The sequence below is a fragment of the Heloderma suspectum genome, chromosome 14, assembly GCF_057233095.1.
Source record: "Heloderma suspectum isolate Gila_16-S chromosome 14, 16-S_ref, whole genome shotgun sequence".
NCBI classification, from domain to species: domain Eukaryota; kingdom Metazoa; phylum Chordata; class Lepidosauria; order Squamata; family Helodermatidae; genus Heloderma; species Heloderma suspectum.
In genome coordinates, this window is record NC_139471.1 from 21,875,605 (window position 1) to 21,902,511 (window position 26,907).

Consider the following 26,907-nt stretch of genomic DNA (forward strand, 5'->3'; position numbering starts at 1 on the left):
GGCAGCAAAACGTCATGGGTCGCCCCAGGACCAGGTGTTGGTTCCCTGTTCTTCTCTTCTTTGTGTGCGGCTTTGGAGTAAAGGTATGCTTCCTCTAGAACAGCCTTCCCCAAAGCAGGTCCCTCCAAATATTTTGGACTACAACTCCTCTCATCCCTGACCATTGGCCATGTTGGATAGGGTTGATGGGAGTTGAAGTCTAAAACATCTGGAGGGACCTGGGTTGGAGAAGGCAGCCTCTGGAGCAGGCTGCCACAAACTGGTGCCCTACATTAGGCTGCTAAAATGAAGAAAAAACCAGGCGTGGATTTGTGTGTGAGCCAACGGAGAACTTGGTTCTGGTACTGAAAAAAATGAGAGCCACAAACACACACACAAAGGGTGCCCTGTTCCTTAATTCCAAGCATATGATCTGAGTGAAGTCATGAGTTTAAAACATGAAACTGCACATACTCAAGAGTATTTATTTATTTTATCAGGGTTGGTGAACAGGTTTGTTTGTTTGTTAGTTTAAGCATATCAGGAATGTAGACGCGGTTGTGAAGCATAGAGGGGCAGTGGAGTGTGTGGGAAGAAGAGGAATTGGTGGTTGTCTGCTTCACAACACCCCATTTTCCTTGTCATTTTTAAATTATGAAAACAGTCAATTCACAAAATAACCAAACAAAAACAATCTAAGGTCATCAAATTACACTACTTGCCTTAAACTAAAAAGGCCCATACCAAAATCTTTAGTTTTCCTTGTATGGCAAAAGCTTTAGCCAAGCCAATGTAATGCACTGAAACCCTATGCGCAGTGAGGTCCCCTTATGCCAATGGAAAAATCTATGAATCAGTCTTGGACATGCTTACTCAGACATCCTGCTGTATTCAACAGGGCTTACTCCCAGGTAAACGGGCATAATATGGCAGCCTGACAGTGTTCTCCTATGCATGTCTACTCAAAAGTAAGTCCCATGTGTTCAATGGGGCATATTCCCAGATAAACGTGTGTAGTATTGCAACCTTGGTTTCCCTTTGTCTCTACTTTCCCCAGTTCTATGATATTCTTTGTATGAGGGGGCAACAAATCTGTGCACATTATTTTAAATGTGGCTGCACCAAAGATTTATATGACAGCATTTATGATGTTTGCTGTTTTATATTCTGGCCATTTTGAAATAATTCCTAACATTTATTCATTTGTTTGTTTAAATATTTAAATCCTGCCTTTCTATATAAAATACCCATGGCAGGTACCAAAACTTTAAAAATAAAAAACACAATCCAAGATAACTGTATTTCTATTTAAATTATAGTAATTATGGCTAAATTTGCATCGATATGCATATAAAATAGCACATGCAGATTTTATGCAAATCTGCATCCTCTTTTGTCCTCTTGCTTGGTGATACATTTCCTCTTTGGGGGGAATGTGTAAGCAGCCACCCTACCTGATATAAGCTAGCATCCTGTGTTCTAAGAAGCCCCCACCCTCAGCTGGCATCCTACGAAATCCCCACCCCTTCCTACCATGGGAATTCCAGGTCACTACATTCCAGGATAGTGAGGAACATGAAAACAAGTTTTCCTGAATCTGAACAGACATAGGCAATCAACATGTAGTCTTATCTTATGGGTCACATCCAAAATAATCTGTTACAACTATAATGTGAAGTCCCATGTTAGAATTAATGTGTGAGCAGTGGAGGCTGGTGGCTCGGATGTCAGTGGGGTGGTAAATCTGTTCTGGATTTCAGTCTCAGCCACTCAGAACTTTAAAGGAGCTATGCAAGCTTTGAAGCTCCTTTAAATTTCTGGGTGGCTGTGACTGAAGCCCAGAGCGGATTCACTGGCCCACTGGCATTGGAGCTACCAGCCTCCACTGAGTGTGAGCCAGCCTTCCCCACCCAGGTTCCCTCCAAATGTTTTGGATTTCAACTACCATCATCCCCAGACCGTATTGCCAATGGCCAGGAATTATGGAAGTTGTAGTCCAGATTGGGGTAGACTGGCCTAATCTTACAGGAGGAGTGCCCGGGGTGGAGAACCTCTTTCAGCCGGAGGGCCAAATTCTATTGCAGAGAGGCTCTCGGGGGCCGCAACCCAGCAGTGGGCGGAGTTAGTCAAAAGGGTTGGGCCAAAAAACAAAAAAAGCCCCAAATGCTCAGCTTCAAGCTCTTCCGACTAGTAACTCAGCCTTCAGAGAGGCATTTCAACCTTTTAGAATGGGGAAAAAACTGCAGAAAAGCCAGGAAACCAAAATATTTGGTGCTTGGGGGAAAGGAGAAGAGGTGTGACCTTCTGAGGAACCTCGGAAAGCCAGATTGGGACCTCCAGAGTGCTGAAATTGGCCCCCAGGCCTGAGGTTTTGCACCCTTGTTCTATGCCTTCGCAACCCTGTTTTTCCTCCCATAGAGGCTGGGATTAAATTAGGTTTTGGATTAAAGCATTCAATTTGGGCTGTACAAGAGAAGTGCTTCCATTAATTTTTTTTAAATACAAAAGTACACAAAGAATACAATACAGCACACACATGCCACAATATATCACTCCTAAACTAGCCTTCCCCAACCTGGTGCCCTCCATATGTGCTGGACTACAATTCCCATCACCCTGTCATAAACAATGCTATTAGAAGTTTGCAACATGCTGGCACAGGCCACATAAGCAGCAATCCCACTCGTGATCATCCAAGCATGTGGGATGGAGGGATACCCTTAAATCTTAATAACGTCGCTGCAAGTTAATCCCATGTTTCTTGAGGGAAATAAGGGCTGATTTATGCATTTCTTCCCGCGCCCAAGGATTCTGCATGTGCACTTGCTGGTGTTAAGGCTTCCTGATGGCAATTCTAGGAGGTCTCCTCCATATTGATTTATTGGGGATCAGCTCCCCAAGCTGATTTAGGGAAGCTGAGCATTACTGTAATATTTTTAAGCAAATGATGATGCAAACTACAAAAAGAAAAGAAATATAGCAGGGGGGAAAGAGGCATGTCTTCCATCACTGGAAAGTTAGTAAACATTTAGAGTGTGGAAGAGACGGCCGAGGAGAGGCTGTTTGTGGTCTCCATGTGCTGATAAATCACGGGGGGTTGTGAATCATAAAGGGCTCTGCAGACAGGCAGAAGTGGTCTGTTGAGAGGCAGTAACCCTTGGATATGTTCTCCCATATTTAAATCTTCTTCCACCATAAAGCGGAGGGTTCATTTCAGGTCAATCATCATACACTCTTTTCTTTCAGGAGATGAGTCTCCAGCTTGGCTAAGGGGGTTTTATGGGCCTGAATTATAGCTATCGGTATAATCATAGGCCTGAGATATAAGAATGGGTTATTTCTTATTCCTTTGTGAACGGGGCACAAAAAGGTCATACGGTGTACGGTTCCACAATCGCTTCAAGGGAAATATATTATATCACTTACGCCAAGGCTTGTTAGCGATGGGAGGCAAAAGCGCGCATAATGTTGCCGTATTGCCAGGCAGAAGGGTGGCGGTGGGGAGAGACGGTTTGGAACGCATGCAAACGCTGGTCACTTTCTGCTTATGAGAATGACTAATTAAGCACCGGAAGTAGGGGACTGTGGCATTGCATGGGATGGTAGGAAGACAGAATACAGTTTGTGAAATTTTCCAGTTTGTCCTACCTGTACACTTGAGATGTGGCCAGGAAGGATGTTGGTGATGTTTGGCGGGGAAAAAAGGATGATGAAAGAAAGTAAAGGGAGAGAAAGGTAAGAGTGAGAGAGAGAGAGAAATGGGAGTGGGAAAAGAAAACGTTTCCTAAACTTGGGCCATCTTGCCTGTGGCCGGGGCATGGACTCTACAAAGGATTCTTGCATATTCATTTTAAAATTATATATGGCCTCCCCACAATAATTTATACATCTCCCTCCCTAAATGAAACTGTGCCAACTGAAGGAGCTGCTGTCCCTCCATGATGCTGTACCTTGGCAAAGTAAGTCGCTCAGCCAGGGGGAAGTAATCTTTGTGGGCTGTGGGCACATCTGGTAATTTGATATTCTGTCCTGGACACTGCCACAAAATGGTTGCCATGGGAGGCATGGCAAAGGACAAGTAACCTGCCCCAAAGTCTCTGCTTCTACAAGGCAGAGGGGGGAGGTCTGAGCCATAACACACTGAACACCTCCTTTGAACCCACAGTTTTCAGTGCCAACAGAAATGTATTTCACAGCAAACCCTGCGGCCAGTAAGAAAAGTTTTGTTTTTTTTTAAAGTGCGAAGGGTAGATCTCCTTGGTAGGCGCTAAGAAAGGTGTCATAAGAAGAGCTCTGATGCTGGATCAGACAACGGTCCATCTAGTCCAGCATTCTGTTCACACAGTGGTCAACCAGCTGCCCATGGGAAACCCACAAGCAGCACAGAAGTGCAACAGCAGCCTCCCACCCATGTTCCCCAGCAACTAGTGTACACAGGCATACTACCTCTGATTCTGGAGGTGGCATACAGCCATCAGGACTAGTAGCCACTGATTGCCTTCTTGTCCAGCAATTTGACTAACCCCCTTTTAAAGCCATCCAAATTGGTGGCCTCCACTGCGTCTGGTGGAAGTGGAACCACGTTGCCAACCCCTACTCCAGGCACTCAAAGTGTAGAAACCAGACAGAGGGAGCCCATGCTGGGAACCCTTTGGGTCACTGAGGTCTGGGTTGACCTGCTGCACATCAGAAGGGCTAGTTCTCCAAAGCACCACCATCTCTGGAAGGGATTACAGCTGCCCTTTGAAAGTGAGGGCACAATGGCTCGCCAACAAATCCTGTACAAACTTAGTAGGAAACAAGGTAGCTTCTCTCCTTGCAGATGTTTAAAATGGCCAAGAGGCTATTGCTATCCAAAGCTGGCCACCCATCATTTTCATAGCCAAGCACAGTGGAGGATGGTGGCTCCGATTTTGGTGACGCTGTGAACCCATTTCGGGTTTTTGTCAGAACCAGCCAGAACTCTAAAGGAGCTATCCTAGGTGCTGAACCATGTCCCCAGAATAGGTCCAGCACCTTGGGTCACTCTTGCAGAGTTCTGGCTGGTTCTGACTAAAACCCAGAATGGTTTTATAGCCCCACCAAAATTGGAGCCACCAGCCTCCACCAGCCAAGCATAATGGTGCATGCAATTGGGGAGGGGCTGTGAGAGGCGTTTCCCTCCCACTCCCCAAAGACCAGCTCATAGACACCTGTGGCTAAATCAACAATGCCATCTAATTCTAGAGGGGCAGCAGTGTTTGTGTGCAAAGCAACTTGTGGCATAACCTTTCGTGGGACAGAGAGCCCACTTTGTCAAATGCAAGATATGGACACATAAAAAGGTAGATAACTGGCTTCATATCTTTGCTCAGTAAAACCACAGTGTCACAATGGACAAGTTTCCCCAGCTTCAGTTTCCCATCCATAAAATGGGAATAGGAATTGTACCATTTCAGGCTGTGGGTTCTGATGATGCTGTGTGATGGGGCCTGGGTTGCTGGGTTCTGCTATGGATCAGATCTGGAGCAGGGGTCAGGTTAGGTCAGGTTTCTCAGGAAGCAAGACAAAAAGGGAATAGTATCACAGAAAGCTCCAAGTGGTGCTATGCATGGCTGGAAGCCAGACAGGGTTGTCTCTTTTTGTTGTTGTTCAGTCATTCAGTCATGTCCGACTCTTCGTGACCCCATGGACCATAGCACGCCAGGCCTTCCTGTCCTGCGCTCTCTCCTGGAGTGTGCTCAAGTTCATATTCATTGCATTGGTGATGCTATCTAGCCATCTCATCCTCTGCTGTCCCCTTCTCCTGTTGCCTTCAGTCTTTCCCAGCATCAGGGTCTTTTCCAGTGAGTTTTCTCTTCGCATTAGGTGGCCAAAATATTGGAGCTTCAGTATCTGTCCTTCCAGTGAGCACTCAGGGTTGATTTCCTTGTCTCTATGTTACTCTAACAAGGCTCAGAGGCTCAGAGCAGGACTGAGGTTTAAATAGAAGTGTTGCTGGATTTAGGCTGGTTGGTCCTGCTTCTATACTTTGTCTCTTAAAGGGGTCTGGCCTTTTTAGCAATCTCAGGCTGTGATGATGTGTGAGTGGCTGTGGCATGCTGGTTTGCTCATGGCCTGAGCCCTCAGAATCTGAGGACAATCATACAACTCCTCTGGATGCAGGGAAGCTGGTCCCTGGGGTCTTTCTGGAGAATTAGGACTGGGAAGGTGGAAGCTTCATGATGCCTTTCTGTAGCTGAGTCTTCTCCCTGAACCATTAACTCTGGAGCCTCTTCTTCTGAGGACAAGAGGTTGGAATCCTCTGTGGATGAAGGTTCAGAGTCTTGGTCTGTGAAACCAAGGAAGATGATGATTTTAAAAAGACTTCATTTAGCACACCCAAGCAATGCTTTCTTTGCCCAAGTTGCATGGGAAATCTTGGTGGCAAAGCCAGTGTGGTATAGTGGTTATAGCATTGAACTAATAGTGGAAAGACCTGAGTTCAGCCATGAAACTCACCGGATGACCTTGGGCAGCCATGATTGCTCAGCCTCACCAGGATGTTGTGGGGGTAAAATGGTGGGGAAGAATCATGTATACCACCCCAAGCTCATTGGAGGAAGTATAAGAAACAAATGCACCTAATAATCATAAGTAAAAGAAAGGAAGAAGTAGGAAACGTGAAGGAGAGAGAGCTGTGCTAAGTAGCCTTTGGTAAAAGTCGATGGAGAGGCAGGGACTTACTGAGTCAGTGGCCTGGAACCACATTGCTGCAGTTCTTTGAGAAAAGTGTTGTAGCAACCAATTCAGCCTCCTCCCACCAACCCTGCCCCCCCCCCCGCGATTTAGTATGTATCGGGTTCCTGACACACCCCTTTTAATATCGGTAGTCAGGTTAGCCTGTTGCAGTAAAAACAGCAAACTTGCTGTCTGGGGGATTATGGGAGTTCCAGTCCAACACATACAGAGGGCCCCAGGTTGGGGAAAGTGGGCATAAGCTGTTGTGGACTAGAGCCCCCCCCCGCCCCCGTCCTCAGATGCAACCAGTGGAGGCTGGTGGCTCCGATGTCAGTGAGGCAGTGAATCCGCTCCGGGTTTCAGTGAGAACCAGTCAGAACTCTAAAGGAGCTCTCCAAGGTGCACCTTGGATGCAACCATATGTAGCTTGGCTCTTTTAGTTGACTCAGCTGAGCTTGTACCACCTCAGCTGACACAGGCAGAATGGTGCTGGATGGATGGTGCTCTTTTGTCAGCAGGGGTTTGGACTGCATGACTTCTCCTGGTCCTTCCCATGATCCAGAATGAAATTGGACAAATTCCTGGAAGAAAATGCTATCAATGGCTACTAGTCTTGACGGCTCTGTGCTACCTCCAGTACCAGAGGCAGTGAGCCTATGTCCACCAGTTGCTGGGGAACATGGGTGGGAGGCTGCTGTTGTGCTCCTGCCCTGCTTGTGGGTTCCTGGTTGGCCCCTGTGTGAACAGAATGCTGGACTAGATGGACCCTGGGTCTGATCCAGAATCAGGGCTCTTCTTATGTTCTTAGGAAACCTGCAAGCAAAAGACCAGTGCAAGAGATGTAAATATTAGGCTTGGGTTGGATCCAGAGAGGACTGTCTGCAAGAGGAAGCGATCCGCTCATGGATGTTGTTGTTGTTGTTTATTCATTCAGTGGCTTCTGACTCTTTGTAACTGCATGGACCAGCCCACGCCAGAGCTTCTTGTCGGCCGTCGCCACCTCCAGCTCCCCCAAGGTCGAGTCCGTTACCTCCAGAATATCATCTATCCATCTTGCCCTTGGTTGGCCCCTCTTCCTTTGGCCTTCCACTTTCCCTAGCATCAGCATCTTCTCCAAGGTGTCCTGTCTTCTCATTATGTGGCCAAAGTACTTGAGTTTTGCCTTTAATATCATGCCCTCAAGTGAGCAGTCTGGCTTTATTTCCTGGAGGATGGACTGGGTTGATCTTCTTGCAGTCCAAGGCACTCTCAGAATTTTCCTCCAACACCACAGTTCAAAAGCATCTTATCTTCCTTCGCTCAGCCTTCCTTATGGTCCAGCTCTCGCAGCCATAGGTTACTACAGGGAATACCATTGCTTTCACTATGCGGACCTTTGTTGTCAGTGTGATGTCTCTGCTCCTAACTATTTTATCAAGATTTGTCATTGCTCTTCTGATTTCCTGGCTGCAGTCAGTGTCTGCAGTAATCTTTGCACCTAGAAATACAAAGTCTGTCACTGCCTCCATGTTTTCTCCCTCTATTTGCCAGTTGTCAATCAAGCTGGTTGCCATAATCTTGGTTTTTTTGAGGTTTAACTGCAACCCAGCTTTTGCATTTTCTTCTTTCACCTTGGTCATAAAGTTCCTCATCTCCTCCTCGCTTTCAGCCATCAAAGTGGTATCATCTGCATATCTGAAATCGTTTCTTCCAGCGATTTTAACTCCAGCCTTGGCTTCATCAAGCCCAGCACGTCGCATGATGTGTTCTGCATACAGGTTGAATAGGTAGGGTGAGAGTATACAACCCTGCCCTACTCCTTTCCCAATCTTAAACCAGTCCGTTGTTGCATGGTCTGTTCTTACCGTTGCTATTTGGTCGTTATACAGATTCCTCAGGAGGCAGACAAGATGACTTGGTATCCCCATACCACCAAGAACTTGCCACAGTTTGTTATGATCCACACAGTCAAAGGCTTTAGAATAGTCAATAAAACAGAAATAGATGTTTTTCTGAAACTCTCTGGCTTTCTCCATTATCCAGTGGATATTGGCAATTTGGTCTCTAGTTCCTCTGCCTTTTCTAAACTCAGCTTGTACATCTGGCAATTCTCGTTCCATGAATTGCTGGAGTCTACCTTGCAAGATCTTGAGCATTACCTTACTGGCATGTGAAATAAGTGCCACTGTTGGATAGTTTGAACATTCTTTAGTGTTTCCCTTTTTTGGTATGGGGATATAAGTTGATTTTTTCCAATCTGATGGCCATTCTTGTGTTTTCCAAATTTGCTGGCATATGGCATGCATCACCTTGACAGCATCATCTTGCAAGATTTTAAACAGTTCAGCTGGGATACCGTCATCTCCTGTGCCTTGTTATTAGCAATGCTTCTTAAGGCCCATTCAACCTCACTCTTCAGGATGTCTGGCTCTAACTCACTGACCACACCGTCAAATCTATCCCCAATATTATTATCCTTCCTATACATATCTTCCGTATATTCTTGCCACCTTTTCTTGCTCTCTTCTGCTTCTGTTAGGTCCTTGCCATCTTTGTTTTTGATCAAACCCATTTTTGCTTGGAATTTACCTCCGATGTTTCTAATTTTCTGGAAGAGGTCTCTTGTCCTTCCTATTCTGTTATCTTCTTCCGCTTCCGTGCATTGCTTGTTTAAAAATAATTCCTTCTCTCTTCTGGCTAACCTCTGGAATTTTGCATTTAATTGGGCATATCTCCCCCTATCACTGTTGCCTTTTGCTTTCCTTCTTTCTTGGGCTGCTTCCAGTGTCTCAGCAGACAGCCATCTTGCCTTCTTGGTTTTCTTTTTCTTTGGGACGTTTTTTGTTGCCGCCTCCTGAACAATGTTGCAAACTTCTGTCCATAGTGCTTCTGGGACCCTATCTACTAAATCTAGTCCCTTAAATCTATTCTTCACCTCCACTGTAATTCATTAGGAATATTAGTGAGCTCATATCTAACTGATCCGTGGGTCTTCCCTATTCTCTTTAGTCTGATTCTAAATTGTGCAATAAGAAGTTCGTGACCTGAACTGCAGTCAGCTCCAGGTCTTATTTTTACCGACTGTATAGATGTCCACCACCTTTGGCTACAAAGGATGTAGTCAATCTGTTTTCGGTGTAGAATTACTAGAATTTGTTTACATTTCACCAGTGTTAGCAGCAGGGGAACATGGGTGGGAAGGTGCTATTGCACTCATGTCTTGCCTGTGGGTTTCCCATGTGCATCTGGTTGGCCACTGTGTGAACAGAATGCTGGACTAGATGGACCTTGGACTGATGCAGCATGGCTCATCTTATGTTCTTAAATAGAGAGTGCCTCTGAGCATATGCAGAATGCTTTTCCTTCACCAATGAGTACTTGCATTCTCCCCCTACCAATTCTATTCCCCTCTATGCAACCATTCCTCCTCATCCTACCATCCTCCAGCAGCTCTTCATAAAAACAGATGTCTTGTTTTGTGTAATTCTCCTCTACCTCCTCCTTGTTATGCATAAACTGTCATTGTATTTCCCTCCTGATAACTTCATTTGTGCCAAGACTTCACCAGGATTTAGCCAATGAGTCTGTTTTCAAAAGTAACGGAGAAGCTCTGAGCATGTACTAAGCGCCTTTCCCTCACCACTGAAGCTAGAGTTCATGCAAAATTAAAACACACACGCACGCACCACACACACGCAATGAAACATGCATAGGACTGAGCTGAAAGGGTAGCTAATTCATTAGACGGAATTGGGTAGGTACTGTATTAAGCATGTAGTACCATGCTCACAACTCAGGACGTATTTCTGAGTAAACATGCAGAACATCAGGGTGCAAATCTCCCTGCAAAAGTAACTTGTGCTGGAATGCTATGCACACTTTCCTGAGGGTAAGCCTCATTAAACGTAATGGGGCTTCTGAGTAGGCATACAAAGGCTTGTATAAATGAGCAGTGTTTAGCTCTTCTCCACTTAAAAAACAAACCCCAAACTCCTATATTTATTAAAGCTTTCTGTTCAGAGGAACATAGGAAGCTGCCTTGTACTGAGTCAGACCCTGGGTTCATCTAGCCCAGTATTGTCAACACTGACTGGCAGCAGTGGCTTTCCAGGGTTTCAGGCCAGATTCTTTCCTAGCCTACCTGGACATGCTGGGGATTGAACCCGGGACCTTCTGCTTGCCAAGCATGTGCTCTGCCACTGAGCTACAGCCCTTCCTATTGCTGGATAATGGCAACCGACAAACAAAACAGCCCCAGATTTGTTTCTCTGCAACCATGTGAACCCACTTTTCTCAAAGGCTTGAGTGAGGAGAAGGAGAAAAACCAACCCTCTTGTCTGTTCATATAAAGTCAAATACAGTTCAGAATTTATCTTGCCCACCAAAGGGAATTCTTTTTAAGAATTAAACTAAACTAGTTCAAAGTGGGCTAGATGAAACAACAATCCGGTGGATCCACAGTTGGCAACAGAATCAGACTTAAAGAGTGCTTATCAATGGGATCTTCTCAAACTAGGGAGAAGTAACGAGTGGGGTACCGTAGGGCTCAGTCCTGGGCCCAGTTCTCTTCAACATTGTTATTAATGACTTGGAGGAGGAGGTGCAGGGAATGCTTATCAGATTTGTAGATGACACAAAATTGGGCAGGATGGCTAATAACTTGGAAGACAGAAACAAAATTCAAAGTGATCTTCATAGACTGGAGCGCTGGGCAGAAAACAACAGAATGACATAAATGCCAAGTTCTGCACCTAGCAAAAAGAAACCAAAGGCACAGTTACAAGATGGGGAATACGTGGCTCAACAACACGACAAGTGAGAAGGATCTTGGAATTGTTGTCGATCACAAGCTGAATATGAGCCAACAACATGATATGGCTGCAAAAAAGGCCAATGGTGTTTTGGGCTGCATTAATAGAAGCATAGCTTCCAAATCCCAGGAAGTACTAGTTCCCCTCTACTCAGCACTGGTTAGGCCTCATCTGGAGTACTGTGTCCAGTTCTGGGCACCACATTTTAAGAAGATGCAGACAAGCTGGAGAGGGTTCAGAGGAAGGCAATGAAGATGATCAGGGGACTGGAAACAAAGCCCTATTAGGAGAGACTGAAAGAACTGGGCATGTTTAGCCTTGAGAAGAGAAGGCTGAGGAGAGATAGGATAGTGCTCTTTAAGTACTTGAAAGGCTGTCACAGAGAGGAAGGCCAGGATCTCTTCTTGATCATCCCAGAGTGAAGGACACGGAATCATGGGCTCAAGTGACAGGAAGCCAGATTCCGGCTGAACATCAGGAGAAACTTCCTGACTGTTAGAGCAATATGGCAATGGCACCCATGACCTAGGGAGGTGGTGGGCTCTCCCACACTGGAGGCATTCAAGATGAGGCTGGACAGCCATCTGTCGGGGATGCTCTGACTTGGATCCCTGCAATGAGCAGGGGGTTGGACTTGATGGTCTTGTAGGCCCCTTCCAACCCTACTATTCTATGATTCTATGAATTCCCCAAGATATGTTCTGGGTGGAATAAAGAAGAGAAAGAACAGAATAGGGGAAGGAGGAATAAAGGAAGAATGGTGATTGGAAATGTGCAGGGGGGAGGGGTAGAGAGAATTCACTAAGCCAAGTGGTTTCTTTCGGAGAGGTAGTACTTCAGAGGAATTTAGGAGGCTGTGGAGGGTTTGTAAGGATTGCACATACTTAAATTAACTTTATGAGGTGAGGTGGCTGAAGCGTTTTTCTAGCTTTTTTGAAACTGTAGAACCTATTTAAAAGCCTCAGCAGTTCCTCCATCATAACAGCACATAGTCCTAACCCTCCTTTTGGAATAATTTTGAGTCCTACAGCTATTTAGGAGAAATTAAGGGGGAGGGGGAGAAAGAAGTTTATCAGGCTGATTGGTTCCTTTGTTGTACTGAAGCTACTAAACTTCTGCAGAAGTCAAAGCTTCCAGTTTGGGGCAGTAAAATCAGATGCTGTGTGAAATAGCAGTATTTCACATGGAGTCTTTCTTTCCTTCCTTCTCCCTCTTCAAAATTTCATTTCAGGCAAGCTCCCAACAGTGGGCATGTAAAAGCAGAAAAGTAGGGGGAGAGAGGTTTTTTGCACCTGGAAAAAAACCTACACCAGAGATTAGGGATAGTGACCTCCTAATGGTCACTTTAAACACCTTCTGATTAGGATCTCTAATCCCTTTACAGTTTTTTTTAACTTTTTGTTTTAGTCTTTGAGAAAAGGAAACTTTATGCATGTCTAGCACAAAAGTCACTGGTCCTAACTGTCTGAATATTGGCAGGCTCAGTCATCTCTATAGGGGCTGCTAGGTTCTCAGATTCCATGCACATATGTGGAAGCACAAAAAAATGTATAGGTTTGCTTTGACAAATTTTCTTGAAAATAGCAAATTTTACTTGTGGCTAGCACAAAAACCACTGAACCTAACTGTCTGAATTTTGGCAGACTCAGTCAGCTCCATAGGGGCTGACAGGTCCCCAAGTTCCATGCATGTATGTTGAAGCGCGCGCGCACACACACACACAAGCTCTTTGCTTTGACAGATTTTTTTGAAAATAACAAATTTTACCTGTGACTAGCACAAAAGTCACTGGACCAAACTGTCTGAATTTTCGCAGGTTCAACCAGCTCTATGGAGGCTAATCGGTCTCAAAATTTCATGTAGATATTGTACAAACTAAAAAAGTTATGTACGTTTTTGTTTTCCAATGGAAGTCAATGGGAAAATGTAAAAAAAAAAAAAAGGCAATTAGGACAGCTCAAAAGATCTCGGGCACAGCTCAAAAGATCCAGGACCCATACCCAGGTCAGCCTCTTTTGACTTTGTCAAAAGCCCTTTGGAAGTCCAAGTAAAGAATGTCTACCGGATCACCCCTGTTCACATGTGTACTGACACTCAAAGAATTCTAAAAGGTTAGTGAGACAGGACTTACCTGAAGGAAGCTGCCCTGAGGTCAGGGCATCTGAGTAGTTAAAGCTGTTCTTTGCCCTGCACCAAGAGGCTGTTTCTGCTCTCCTAAGGTGGGTTCCAGGTAGGGATGTCAGGGAAATCCGAAACGGATTCAGATGACTTTGGATTTCTATTCAACTGACCTGTGGATTCCCGAGCAGACTGTTATCTTCCAAGTCAGGGAGATTCTGCGGACTTGTGGATGGTTTTATTCCTTTCCAGAATTGAATGCACATTTAAGTTGTATGAAAGTGACTGGAAAATCTTCTAATATATACACCAAGTTAAAAACAAAACAAAGCACAACATTTTATACAGCTCTGATCTCTTTTCAGCCTCTGCTTCATAGCACTCTGTCCATTGATTGTATGCTGAGCTAAGAAAAATATGCAAATATTATGTGCCAGGGAAAGTTACATAAATTGTGGTGGAGTTTTTTTGCAGACTTTTCTGAAGTGGGGGGGGGGAATCCAATTCTGTCAGTGATCGGCCGATGTAATAAAAGAACCTGACAATCCACAAAGCACAGATGGAATGGATTAAACAAAACCTGTACATCCCTAGTTGCAGGTCACTGAGCTGTAGACAGAAGCTTCCGATAGGTAAGGCAGCATTTTCAGATGGCTGATCATGACCGGTCCAAGCCACCCTCCCATGGAACTCATTGTTCATTCATTTAAATGATTTTTACCCTGCTCCTCAGCCAAAAAGGCTCCTGGAGCTGCTCACAAACAATTAAGAAGAAGACAGTTCCTTCCTGCTTGCTTACAATCTAAAAAGCCAGGGTACAAAAGGAAAAGGTGAAGAGGAGGAAAGAGGAAAAAAAACACCTGGTCTTCCAGCAGGGCTGATGAAACAGCCTTCCTTCCCATCTCATGTCCCTCTGCTGCAGCCTGCTGTAATTGCTGGTGGTGGTGACAGCTGTGAAGCTCTGAGGTGCAATCAAGCCACCTTGACCTGTTCAGCCCCCCCCCTTCCCCCAAAGAATACAGCTGTCTATCTCTAGGAATAAAGAAACGATGACAAAGTTGAAGTAGCAGTATATCTGTGGCACCGCTTTGCGTGGATACAAAAATGTGATCAGTTTGATATTTGATACCATGTGATAGATCAGACTTCAGGCTTATAGGATCTACTTTATGTTTTGTTTTTTACTAGAGCCCCCGGGTCCACCTTCTAGAGCCATGTGGCAAATAGTAATTTAGGGGCACAGCCATACACTTAGAACTGAGGAGCAGGATGCCTCTGAGTACATGCTCAGAAACTGTTTCCACTTTCAAAAGTGAGATTACAGTTCTTTCGCACCATTAAAAAAGAAAAAAAACCCACTCCTGGTTTTCTCCCCCAACCTTTCTTAATTAGAGCAGCCTAATTTAGAAAGAAAAAAGAGCCCTTCAGTTGTTGCTGTTGTTAAACAGTTGGGAGTCAGAAAGCCTGGTAGGTCAACCAGAGATCTACCAATAGATCTGCATCTACCTTCTGCCCACCCCTGAATTGATTAGCACATTGCATTAGTTTCCTTCCCCAACCTGATGCCCTCCAGATGTGTTAGACTGCAATTCCCTTCATTCCCTGCCAGCATAGCCATCTGGAGGGCACAAGGTTGGTGAAGGCTGGCCTAGATTATGGGGCACCAGGACAGGATGGGAACAGGCTGCAGAGAAGCTTAAAGCACGGCTGACATTGTGCGATGCACCTGAGGCCCCTGGGGACAAAAAGAACTACAGCTCAAACACAGTGTCATACATCTGATGGACATCCTCCCAATTAGTGGAGGCTGGTGGCTCTGATGTCAGTGGGGTGGTGCATCTGCTCCGGACAGATTCAGTCAGAACCAGTCCTGCTGTCAGAACCACCAGCCTCCACTGCTCCCAATCAATCTGTTTTTTAATGGACTCCTTAGGAACTGGGCTCTGAGGCTTCAGCCCCTCACCAGCAGCGCACCAACCAGTTTGCTATAAGCAAGGACAAAGGAACAAAAGGAAAACAGATTTCAATGTTCATGACAGTATAGCATTTGATGGCCTGCGTAGAGACTATTCTGGCTGCACCTTTGTTCCGTGTGAACTCCCCCAGCAGTGGCTGTACAGACCAGATCCTTCAAAATCAGCAGCTGATACTACCAAACTGTCTAACCCAGTATTTTCAGGTTTTAAGAAATTAAAACCATAACCCTTTCTAGAATACCGTTCTTTGCAATGTGACAGAGGGTCTGTCGTTCAGAATAGACAAGATGCCAGGGTACTCCCCATTCAAGGAGACTAAGATATGGGCAACCCTCTCTTCAAAAGAGGCAGATGGCACTTCCAGCACAGGAAAAAAAAAACTTTTTTGTCTCCCCAGGATTTAATAATACAACTGTTATTCCTGGGTGTCAGTGGCAAAAACAGAGCATGAAGACAAACACAATATAAAAAGGACTTGCAGCAGATATTTAAGCAGCAGGGCAAGCTTGGCTTTCTACCGGCTTCACAATTTGAATGACAGACATACATATCAGCAAAGTGAACACTGGGTTCAGCTGTCAATCTCTCCTTTTCTCTCATCCTCCAGGCAGGCTGTCTGCTTTTTTTTTTGCCACATGCATGTTTATTGACTAATGTCTTGCCTTAAGAAATGAAAAATGTTCTTTTAAAAGTTAAAAAAAGAAAAAGAAAGCACCCCCACCCACCCCAATTGGAGGAGAGGTTTCTTGGTGTCATCACAGCCATGCAGCAGAACTGGTATTTTCAGCCCTGGTATTGAAATATATATTTAAAGTGAAGACAGTGAGGCAGTCCTACCTCTCCAGAAGCTGGAGGTATGCCTCAGCCAGAGAATGCTGTTACTTAGAATCCACCACTTAATATTGATTATTTGAATCAAATTTATTTATTTATTTATTTATTCATTTCATTTCTATACCGCCCAATAGCCGAAGCTCTCTGGGCGGTTCACAAAAATTAAAACCGAAAACACACAATAAAACAATTTAAAATATATAGAACATTAAAACCACAATATAACAATACAACCACAATAAAACCTAGCAGCAGTGCAGGAGTTTAAAATACAGATTTAAAACAGCAAAGCTAAAAATTTAGAAAGCTAAAATGCTAAAATGCCTGGGAAAATAAAAAGGTCTTCACCTGGCGCCGAAAGGAATACAATGTAGGTGCCAGGCGAACCTCACTAGGGAGCTCATTCCAGAGCCGGGGTGCCACAGCAGAAAAATCCCTCCTCCTAGTAGCCACCCGCCTCACTTCCTTTGGCAGGGGCTCACGGAGAAGGGCTCCTGAGGATGAACTTAAGGTCCGGGCAGGCACATATGGGAGGGCAAGCAATTTCAAGAAATGGAGCCAAAAAAGAAGTGTCTTGCAGGATGTAATACTGCTTGATATAAACACTATCAGAAAGTGGCTAGCAATAGAATGATGCAAGGGAAATGATGAATAAATAATCTAAGTAGAATAATCTATAGTCTAATTAGCACATTCGAGGCCAGGATCTGTGCAACTAATTATTATTACCGCACACTGAGCGGACGGAATGGGACTAGGGCTTCTTGAACAGTTCCCCCTGTGCATGTGCTATCTCCCTATTCACACTTTACAACAGCCAAACAGGGCTACATTTAAGGCAAAGATTAAATGTGCACAAATCAGACATCAAGCAGAAGAACATCAATAAACCTGTCAGTGAACACTTTAACCTCCCTGGACATACCATCAGAGACCTCAGGGTAACAGTTCTAAAGAAACTGAAATCAGAGGCTCGCTTGGAATGTGAGATTGCAGAACAAGAGATGATAAAGAAATTTGATTGCATTAATCAGGGACTCAACAGGGACCACGATTTCTATGCACATTATAAAGACTCTTAGGTCACAATCCTAGGGTGGCTACTAGGAGGAGGGCTTTTTCTGCTGTGGCACCCCGGCTCTGGAATGAGCTCCCTAGTGAGGTTCGCCTGGCACCTACATTGTATTCCTTTCGGTGCCAGGTGAAGACCTTTTTATTTTCCCAGGCATTTTAGCATTTTAGCTTTCTAAACTTTTAGCTTTGCTGTTTTTAATCTGTATTTTAAACTCCTGCACTGCTGCTAGGTTTTATTGTGGTTGTATTGTTATATTGTGGTTTTAATGTTCTATATATTTTAAATTGTTTTATTGTGTGCTGTTTGGTTTTAATTTTTGTGAACCGCCCAGAGAGCTTCGGCTATTGGGTGGTATAGAAATGAAATATAAATAAATAAATAAATCCTATGCATGTTTAGACAGAGAAAAGTCCTACAACTCTCAGCGTTCTCCAGCCAGCCATGCTGACTGGGGAATGCTGGGAGTAAAACATGCATAGGATTGTGCTTTTAGTGTACCTTGAGGTGTGTAACTGTTGCTATAAGAGAATGGAAAGCTTGCTGCAGAACTGTCTGTTTAAAGGCACAATCCTATGCATGTTTAGACAGAAAAAGTCGTACAACTCCCAGCATTCCCCAGCCAACTGGCCGGGAAATGCTGGGAGTTGTAAGACTTTTCAGAATCAAAGCCTCCAGTTCCACTTACAGCATCTGATGAAGCGGGATGTAACCTAGGAAAGCTCAAACTAATTTATTAAACTATCTGAACAACTAAAAGTTAGTCTATATTTGTGCTACACTTAACTCTTTAATCCCTGTTCACAGTGAGGGGACTTTCAAAATGCAGTTTATAATAACGCATGGTGAAGATTAGCTGTGCAGAATGGGGGAAATATAGTTTTTCTTTAAAAGCCCAGAGCTATGAGCATGCTTAAAGTAACTTTTTGGGTCCCTGAACCAAGAATGAACCCAGAATTGAGTGTCAATTCAGTGTCATCTTAAAGTAAGCCATAGCAGTATCTTACCTCACTAAAAAAAGCCACTGGAGAAATGCACCTTGCTGTCCTGTGAAGATACTAGCTATACTAGCCACAGGCATTTTAGGGAAATGAAGATGGTAGCAATTGGTTTTGCAGCACGTGCTGGCCACCAGGAAAAAAGAATAAATTTTTTTTTTAAAAAAAAGAAGGAGGGGTAGGTGGCTTCACTGGTACTGAGGGAAGTGGCTGAGGTTGTCCTAGTGCCTGTGGGTGACATGCTGGTGTCCCCAGGGTCAGAGTGTTGGATTGAGACTAAGGAGACCTGAGTTCAAATCCCTACTCAGTCATGAAGTTCACTGGTTGACCTTGGGCTAGTCACTGTTTCTCAGTCTAACTTACTTTACAGGGTTGTTGTGAGGATAAAAGGTGTGAAGGTATACGTACACCACCTTGAGCTCCTTGCAGAAAGGGTGGGATAAAATATAATAATAATACATACTAATGTGTTACCTCAGTGAGGGCTTGTTTAAATAAGGGTGGATTTCTTGCTTCTACTGTCCTGAAAGGCACCCGATACCCACAACTGTTCCTGATTTTCCAAAGGCAGGAACAGTCAGATCCTACTGGGCCACGTTTTCTGGGTGGGGTGAACTGGTGGAGACCGAAAATTATCTTTGGAATAGGGGTGGGATGATGGTCAATTTACCAGTCAAATATTGTTAACTAATTGCCTATTTATTGTTTAGGAGTAAAGCCCTCCTTGCTTCTCAAGCCCGCAGGAGCAGGGTCACATATGTATACATCCTTCCTTTGAGATAAGTCACCCCCTACCCTATAAATGAAAACTGCATTAAAACAAGACTTTTATTTTATAGCTGTGTTTATTTTATTCTTAAAGAAGCTTTGTAACCATCTGATCCTTCCCAGGACAGCATAGGGCTCAAAGAACTGTTAAATGGCGTAATTTCCTCTCTTCCAAACTCTTTAATACTATTCTCACATATTTGCCTGATATTGTTTTTGTTGTTATTATTAAAAACACATTACCAGATGAAAACATCTCCCTCTAATTGAGGATAATTACAACAATTATTCCACCAAAATACAAAAGGAAACCTTATCTGCAGTGGTTCCTCAAAGTTTCCATTTAAAAACCAAAGAGAGAGTATAAAAATAGAAGAAATCCATTATAAAATGCCTGAAGGAATAAAAAGGTTTTAGCATTCATTTAAACACAAAAAGGGAGCTAGATGGATTTCCCTGGGAATGGGAGAATTCTAGAATTGTGGTGCCACCATCAAAAAGGCCCGTAGGGCCCAATCCTATGCATGTTTAGACAGAAAAAGTCCTACAATTTTAAGAGCAATAACAATAATAAACTGAATTTTATTCATAAGGAATTTTGCTTTCTACCTCATGAGTTAATCAGTATCTACTCCACATGGGCTCTCTCTGCCTCTCTCTCTGTCTCTTGTCTAGCTTCCACATCTTGTAAAGTGCAGTAGAGTTTAGAATATGTTGTTGTTGTTGTTGTTGTTGAAAAGTAAATCACCAGCAGCAGTGATAGCCAGCACTTGTCCTTTCCAAACGTTGCTTTAGGGCACAATCATATATGCATGTTTAGACAGAAAGAAGTCCTGCAGTTCCCAGCAAACCCCAGCCAGTATGGCTGACTGAAGGGATGCTGAGAGTTACAGGACTTTTTTCCTGTCTAAACTTGCATAGGATTGCACCCTTCAGCACACAAGCCTATGGGCAAGAAGTCTGTGAGGTGGCCTTCCTCAACACCAGGTTGCCAGGATGGAGGGACTAAACCTCATCAGAGAGTCTTTGTTTCAGCCAGTGGTTTTAAATGTGGCCCTCTGGCAACTCCAAACTTCCCAGACCAGGATTATGGGCTGTGCTGTTGTGAATCTCCCAGCTGGAATTTAATTATTTATTTAATAGGTTTATATACTGCTGAACATATTTAAAAATATCTCTAGGCGGTTCACAAAATACATTAAAATACACATTAAACTACAATTAAATCCATAAAAATGGCTAAAACATTAATATCAAATATTAATAAAAACAGTACAATCAATTAAAATAAATATGCCTGGAGGTGGGTGGGAGAGAATTAGAATAAATTAAAACAACACCATATTTACAAACAAACAGACTGGGCAGCTCAGGGAAGGCCTGGGTAAAAAAATGGGCCTTTAATTGGTGCCTAAAGCACACTGAGAGCCAGTGTGGTGTAGTGGCAAGAGTGATGGACTGGGAGCTGGGAGATCCGGGTTCTAGTCCCCACTCGGCCATGGAAGCTCACTGGGTGACTTTGGGCCAGTCACACACTCTCAGCCCAACCTACCTCACAGGGTTGTTGTTGTGAGGATAAAATGGAGAGGAGGAGGATAATGTAAGCCACCTTGGGTGCCTTGCAAGAGGAAAAAAGGCGGGATATAAATGCAAAAAGAAAGAAAGAAAGAAAGAAAGAAAGAAAGAAAGAAAGATACAGTTGGTGCTTCCTGAATACCATGGAGATCATTCCAGAAACTGGGTGCCACCACAGAGAAGGCCCACTTCCTGCCTGGCTGCTGCTTGATGGCAATCTGCCAATGATGGTACAACCACCAAGACCTCCTCCAGTGATCTTAAAAGGCTCACACAGGTCTGTACTGGGGAAGGTGATCTGCCAGGTAACCTGGTGCCAAGCTGTTCAGGGCTTTATATGCTAACAGCAAGACCTTGTACTCGGCTTGGTAGCTAATAGGTAGCCAGCGCAGTTGCTTCAGTACTGGTGTAATATGGGCACAGACAAGCATTCTGCTCAGCTCCTGGCTGCCACATCCTGCGGCAGTTGCAGCTTCCAGACCAAGCACGAAGGTAGCTCCACATCCACAATAATAGCATGGATGAGTGAGGTCTTATTGTGAACAGATCTGGCATTAAGCAGCAACACCACCAGGCGAGAGGAGCCAGCAGCCAGGCTGCCAGGTGCCTGTAAATTAAGAGAAGGGTCAGCAGACGAGATGGCCTCCACCCATCTATATCCTCTAGACGGCTGATTCCTTCTTCTCCCTGCCTCATGCCATCCCTGACCTGTAATCACCTGCAGCTCTGCTGAATTGCCTATAGCTCTGCTAACACAGGGAACCACGTCTGATGTACAGGGCACTGGATGCAAGCTTTGCAGTGCCTTGCTCTTGTTCTCCAGAAAAGGATGTTGATAATATAGTGGAAGTTTTGTTATCGTAAAGAACGTGCAGAGATTATTTTACAAGGGGTTCTGGAGGAAATCCCCTTAACATCAGCTCGTTTCAAAAGCTGCTTCTGGTCGGAAGGGTAAAACACTCTGCGCATGCTCTGAGTGCTCCAATTATATGTTTAATTTTAACATAAGAGGCCATTTCCCTGCACAAAGGAAATGCACTCTGGGTGTGCTCAGAGACCTGTTACCTTTATATTGAAAAACAGACCAGGATTTATAAAAAAAATATACACTGCATTAGCCACTTCAAAGCTTTTTTAAAAAACAAATTGGAGTGCAATCCTATGCAAGTTTAGACAGATGCAAGTCCTACAACTCGCAGTATTCCCCAGCCAGCATGCATAGCATTGCACCCCGTTGGGGAAACAAGAGTGAGAACCATCCCCAACACTGGTTGAGTGAGACTGGTGGTCCTGTATCTGAAATCACACTTTATCCAAAAGCCTTGCAGCCCTTAAAAACGAAAACAACGCACCTTTGGATCTCAGCTCTCACAGGCGCTCTGTACATGCTTAGAGGAAAAGAACTTGAGGCACCAGGGAGGCTCGAACGCAAGATATGGCCCGCTCCCTTCCTGTTTCTCTGCACATGCTCTGAGGCACAGACGTTTCTTCCAGTTTTGCCCTCCGGGGGTTCTCCCACCCTGGGCATGCGGCATGTCCTCATCTGGAGCGTATGCAGCCACGACGGGGTTGCATTTATTATTATGGGTTGGAGCAACATTTATGATACGCGGGGGTGCGTTACTCAATGGCGCGGTGCGGCGGTGGCGATTTTAAAAAGACGCGGCGCGTCTCCTCCGGGGAGCCCCGCACGGGTGAAGCCGGCGCGGAAGCGGCCTTGTTTATTAGGCGAGCGCGGCGCCCTTCGTTACTATGACGACGACGACGACACCCTCGGAGCCGGCGGCGGCGAGAGCGGCTTCCGGTCTGCTAGACGGGCAGCGGGACTACACTTCCCAGCTTGCCCCGCGCGCCCACTTCCGGCCCGCCGCTGTCCGCTCCCCGCCCGCCTTGTCCGTCGGTCGCGCTGCCTGAGTCTGTCTAGAGCCTGGACGGGATGGAATGACCCGCCGGCAGCCCGGAAGTCCAGTCCAGTCCAGTCCAGTCGTCGCCTGCCTGGGGCCCATGCGGCCCCTTCAGAGACCATGGGGTCCCGCATCAAGTGAGTGAGGGGAGAAGGAGCGGGCGGAGCCCGCTCAGGACGGGGGGAGGGGCAGCTGCCCCTCCCCGGGAGAGTGTTGTCATGGGGGGGCAGCTGCCCCTCCCCCCGGGCGTGTGCTGTTATGGGGGAAGGGGAGCTCCCCCTTGCCTCTGGGAGTGAATTATCCGGGGGAGGGGAGCTCCCCCCCCCTCGAGTGTGTTCCTTCGAGGGAGGGGCACATACAAGCAAGCAAGAGCAGGGTGTATATACGTGTGTGTGAGAATCGAGTTACCCTCTGGAAGAAAACCCCAGATGTTTGTCAGTGGTTTTCTCTCGGTTAGAGAGATAAGATAGATATACGTGGGCTCTCCTTCCAAATAAAATGAAAGATTCTCTGTATGTATGTATGTGTATGCCAAGGGAAGCCCATATATAGGAGAGAGCGAGAATGCACACTCAAGCATAAAATTCTCCTCTGTGTATATATGAGTGTGCAGAGAGAGAATGAGAAATGTATTTGGGGGTATATTGTACTGAGAGAGAGGGTATGTGGCATTTTATATACACGTGTGTGTGTGTGTGTGTGTGTGTGTATAGTGTGTGTGTGTGAGAGAGAGAGAGAGAGAGAGAGAGAGAGCGGGTGAGAACAGAGCATATATAAGCCTAAATCCACAGTTGGGCAATCCCTTTATTAGGACAAATCAAGATGCTTCAAAGAGTGTGGCATTCCAGTTGGTCCTAATAAAGGGATTGCCCAACTATGGATTTTGGATTTCTCCCCTCAGCCTTCATGAACCAGCATAGCTGTCTTTGCTTTTTATATATAATCCTCTCTATCCGTACATATGCGTGTGCATAAATACAGAGAGAGATAAAACCTATGCTGTGTAGTAGTAGTAGTAGTAGAGAGAAAAATATATTTTCAGGGGTTACTCTGATAAGGTAGCCTGTTAGGGAGCCTGTGTCATGGAAGGGTAGTGTTGGAGGTCCTGGCACCTCAAGTTTATGTACTGCCTGGGGAGGCAGTCTGAGGCATGCTTATGCCTGGAGGTGGGTGGGGGAGAATGAGGTGAGGGGGTGTTTGTGCAAGGGACTGGAGGTTGGGAACAGTGAGTGGGTATGGGAAAAAAGTATGCCTGCAATGTTTAATTTTGTAAGGGGGAAATCGCTTGAGTTGTGCATACTGCTCCCCCCCGCCGCACTTTGACTAAATGCCCAAAGTGGCATAAGGGGTGTGTGTGTGGAGCACATGAGGTACTCCGTGACTCTCACTGAGCAAAAACCTTCCTGTGATCTATGCCTTCTATTTCTTTCCTTCTTTCATGCCTGACAAGCCCTGCAGAGGCAGGAGCAGGTCTGGTTAGCTGGTCAAGAAACTGTGCTGCCTCAGGCAAGGCTCCTTTCGCGAGCTGACGGTTTTGAAGAAGAGAGAAGGTGGCATCCCAAATGCATCAGAAGTGGGCTCCACTAGCCTTCAGGTGGCGTAGTCCTCCCTGTCAGGCCAGAGAGCAGAGGAAGGGGCTGCCTTAACAGAACTTGTCGTGTTTCCCCTACTGTTTGTTCCTACACCCCTAGTATTTCCTTGGATGGATTTGTACTCTTAACTTCCATGGAGGTTGGTGGGAGAAAATCCCTGTTCCTGCTCAGTCCTTCAGGCTCCTTAGAAACTTGCTGCTGGCACATAGGACCTTGAAATACTTTCCTTAGCTGTGTAGGGGGTCCATAGGTTTGATGCTGGCTTTAATTTAATTTATTACATCTCTATATCACCCCAAAGCCAAAGCTCTCTGAGAGTGAGGGGGTGGGAAGAAAGAAGATTCTAGCTACGGTCTACGGCTTTACTTGTGCAGTGTGGATTGAGTTGGCTGGAGCAACCAGACAGAATAGCCAACCACAGAGTGTTCAGATTAGATTAGGCGGGAAGTAGTGTTGACTGTAGGAACAAACCTTGTGGGCGTTGCTTTCAAAAGATGGGGTTGGGCCTGTCTTCTGCCAAGCAGTTTTTAAAATTTGGGTTATTCTTAACTAAATGTGGGAGTAGCTGATGCTGTTAAGTTAGGCTGAATTGATCTACTACGGTCTTGAGGGTTCTGCCACTTTTTTTAGGATGCAGAATTTTGCAGCTGCCTCTGCCCTTGCGATATTTGCTTGGCTTAGACAACGTCATTCATGTCTGTTAGCAGTGAGACAAAAAACACAAAAGTAATCTCTTTTGGGACTGTCTTGTATTGGTAAATGTGTGTTGCATTCGTTCTGTGAAGCTCAAGAAGCTTACATGCATGTGTGCACACACACAATTCTCTCAACTTGCATACTGAATGAATAAGAAAAGATACTCATGCAAGTGCTTCTGTTGGGTGGGTGCAGTGTTAACTGCCGTGCAGTCTCTGGGGTGGGTGGTGGGTGGGCATATTTGAAGTTTACCTAGAATCAGCTGATGAGGCAGTGTTAGGTAATCTGTGTCTTAGTTGGTCGACTTTTCTGTGGTCATATAAAAAAAATTACAGCCTATGCTGGCAGTATCATAGTTCACTGCTTGCTCTTATGCTTACAATTTGACCTTGAAAGCCGTAGAATATCTGTGAGTTGACCGTCTAAGCAATTACCTGTCTCCCTGAGACCCAAACAGGTATGGTATGGGTCACTGGATATACCTCTAGGCATGAGGTTGTGGGGAGGGGCTGCAGTGTTCCATTATTTATGTTTTGGAACTCGCTTCTCTTGGAATGATCTTGGCTGGCATGAGACACTTGTAACCGCATAGCGAAGTGGCCATCTGTTATCTCCAACCACGTGGTTAAGCTCAGCAATAGCATCCTTTTGCGCCCATTGTGAAATCACAGAGCTCTGTGAAGGTTGGAATGAGACTTATGTAGGCCTACATCAGTCTAACTTAGGTCAGTGAGGCCTAATAATAATGTAACTTACTCTGTATCCCCTGTTCTTTGAGAAAAAAGATGCCTACCCCTCTCTACTGGGTATCGTCAGGCAATATCGAGGTCGCTTCTGGATGGGCAGGTAATGGATACTAGGAGTTCAGAAGCCTGAACCAAGGAGATGCTGTTGCTGATAGTGAATATACACTGCAGAAGATCTGCAAATAATAAGAATTGGTGCCTGTGCTCTGTGAGGAGCCCCCAAATGTCCTGTAAATAGCCCCATGGCAGTTGTTTTTTAAATAGTAAAAGCAAATGAAAAATATTGATAAGGCAATTGGAAGCTTGCATTTCTACCTAGGCTCACAGAGTCACTTCCTCCACTTATGTTCAGAACCCCTCATTCAGGAGCAGGGAGCCATGCTGCCCCCTCCTCCCTTCCCTGAGAGTTGCATTCCCTTGGAGGTAACCAGTCAGCTATTGCCTCCCTGCAGCGGTGCTAATGGCAGTATGAATGAGCAGACCCATATTAAATTTCACTGCATCTGGAGTTGGGAGTTATACATGGTTTAAATAAATTTATTTGTTGACCAACTTGGGCTACTCTGGGAATGGAATGGACTGAAAAATATTCATAAGTGTGTGCAGTTTGAACAGCCTAAATTCCACGTGTCAAAGGGCTATTCTGAAACAGCTTGAACAGTTGCTAGTCTGGTTTCTGTTTTATTCTCTTTCATGTCCTCTGGCTTAAGGTGGCATTCTGGAGGCTTCTTAATTTGAATTAAAGTGCAGAAATTCCTCTGACTTCAGGGTCTTAGGCAAGTTCACCAGAGTTGCCAGCTGTGAGTGTTTTCTTCTCTCAAGAAGTAATCAAAGGGAGGATCATTTGAGGTGTAATCCTATGCATGCAAAAAAAGCCCTAAAACTCCCAGTATGCCCCAGTCATCCAGGCTGCTAGGGAATGCTGGGAGTTGTAGGGCATTTTTTTCAGTCTAAACGTGCATAGGATTGTGTCCTTAATGGAGTATTATGTGATCATACCAAGACAAGCTTAACTTTGAGAGAAGAATTAAGAGTATAGGAAGCATTCTTGTACCACTGGTCCTACTAGCTCAGTATTGTCTACTACACTGACTAGCAGCTGCTTTCTGGTGTTTCAGGCAGGGGTCTTTTTTCAATGTAATCTGGAGATTCCAGGGGTT

At 45.0% G+C, this 26,907-nt stretch overlaps 1 protein-coding gene across 1 annotated transcript in view; it reads left to right on the plus strand.

Annotated features, from left to right (window-relative positions):
- Positions 1 to 22,335: 22,335 nt before the first annotated feature.
- DENND1A (DENN domain containing 1A) overlaps positions 22,336 to 26,907 on the plus strand; it is a 296,658-nt gene continuing 292,086 nt past the window's right edge. Inside the window, exon 1 of the mRNA XM_084820777.1 lies at positions 22,336 to 22,850. Coding sequence (XP_084676903.1) covers positions 22,336 to 22,850 — 515 coding nt within the window. The remainder of the gene's footprint in view (positions 22,851 to 26,907) is intronic.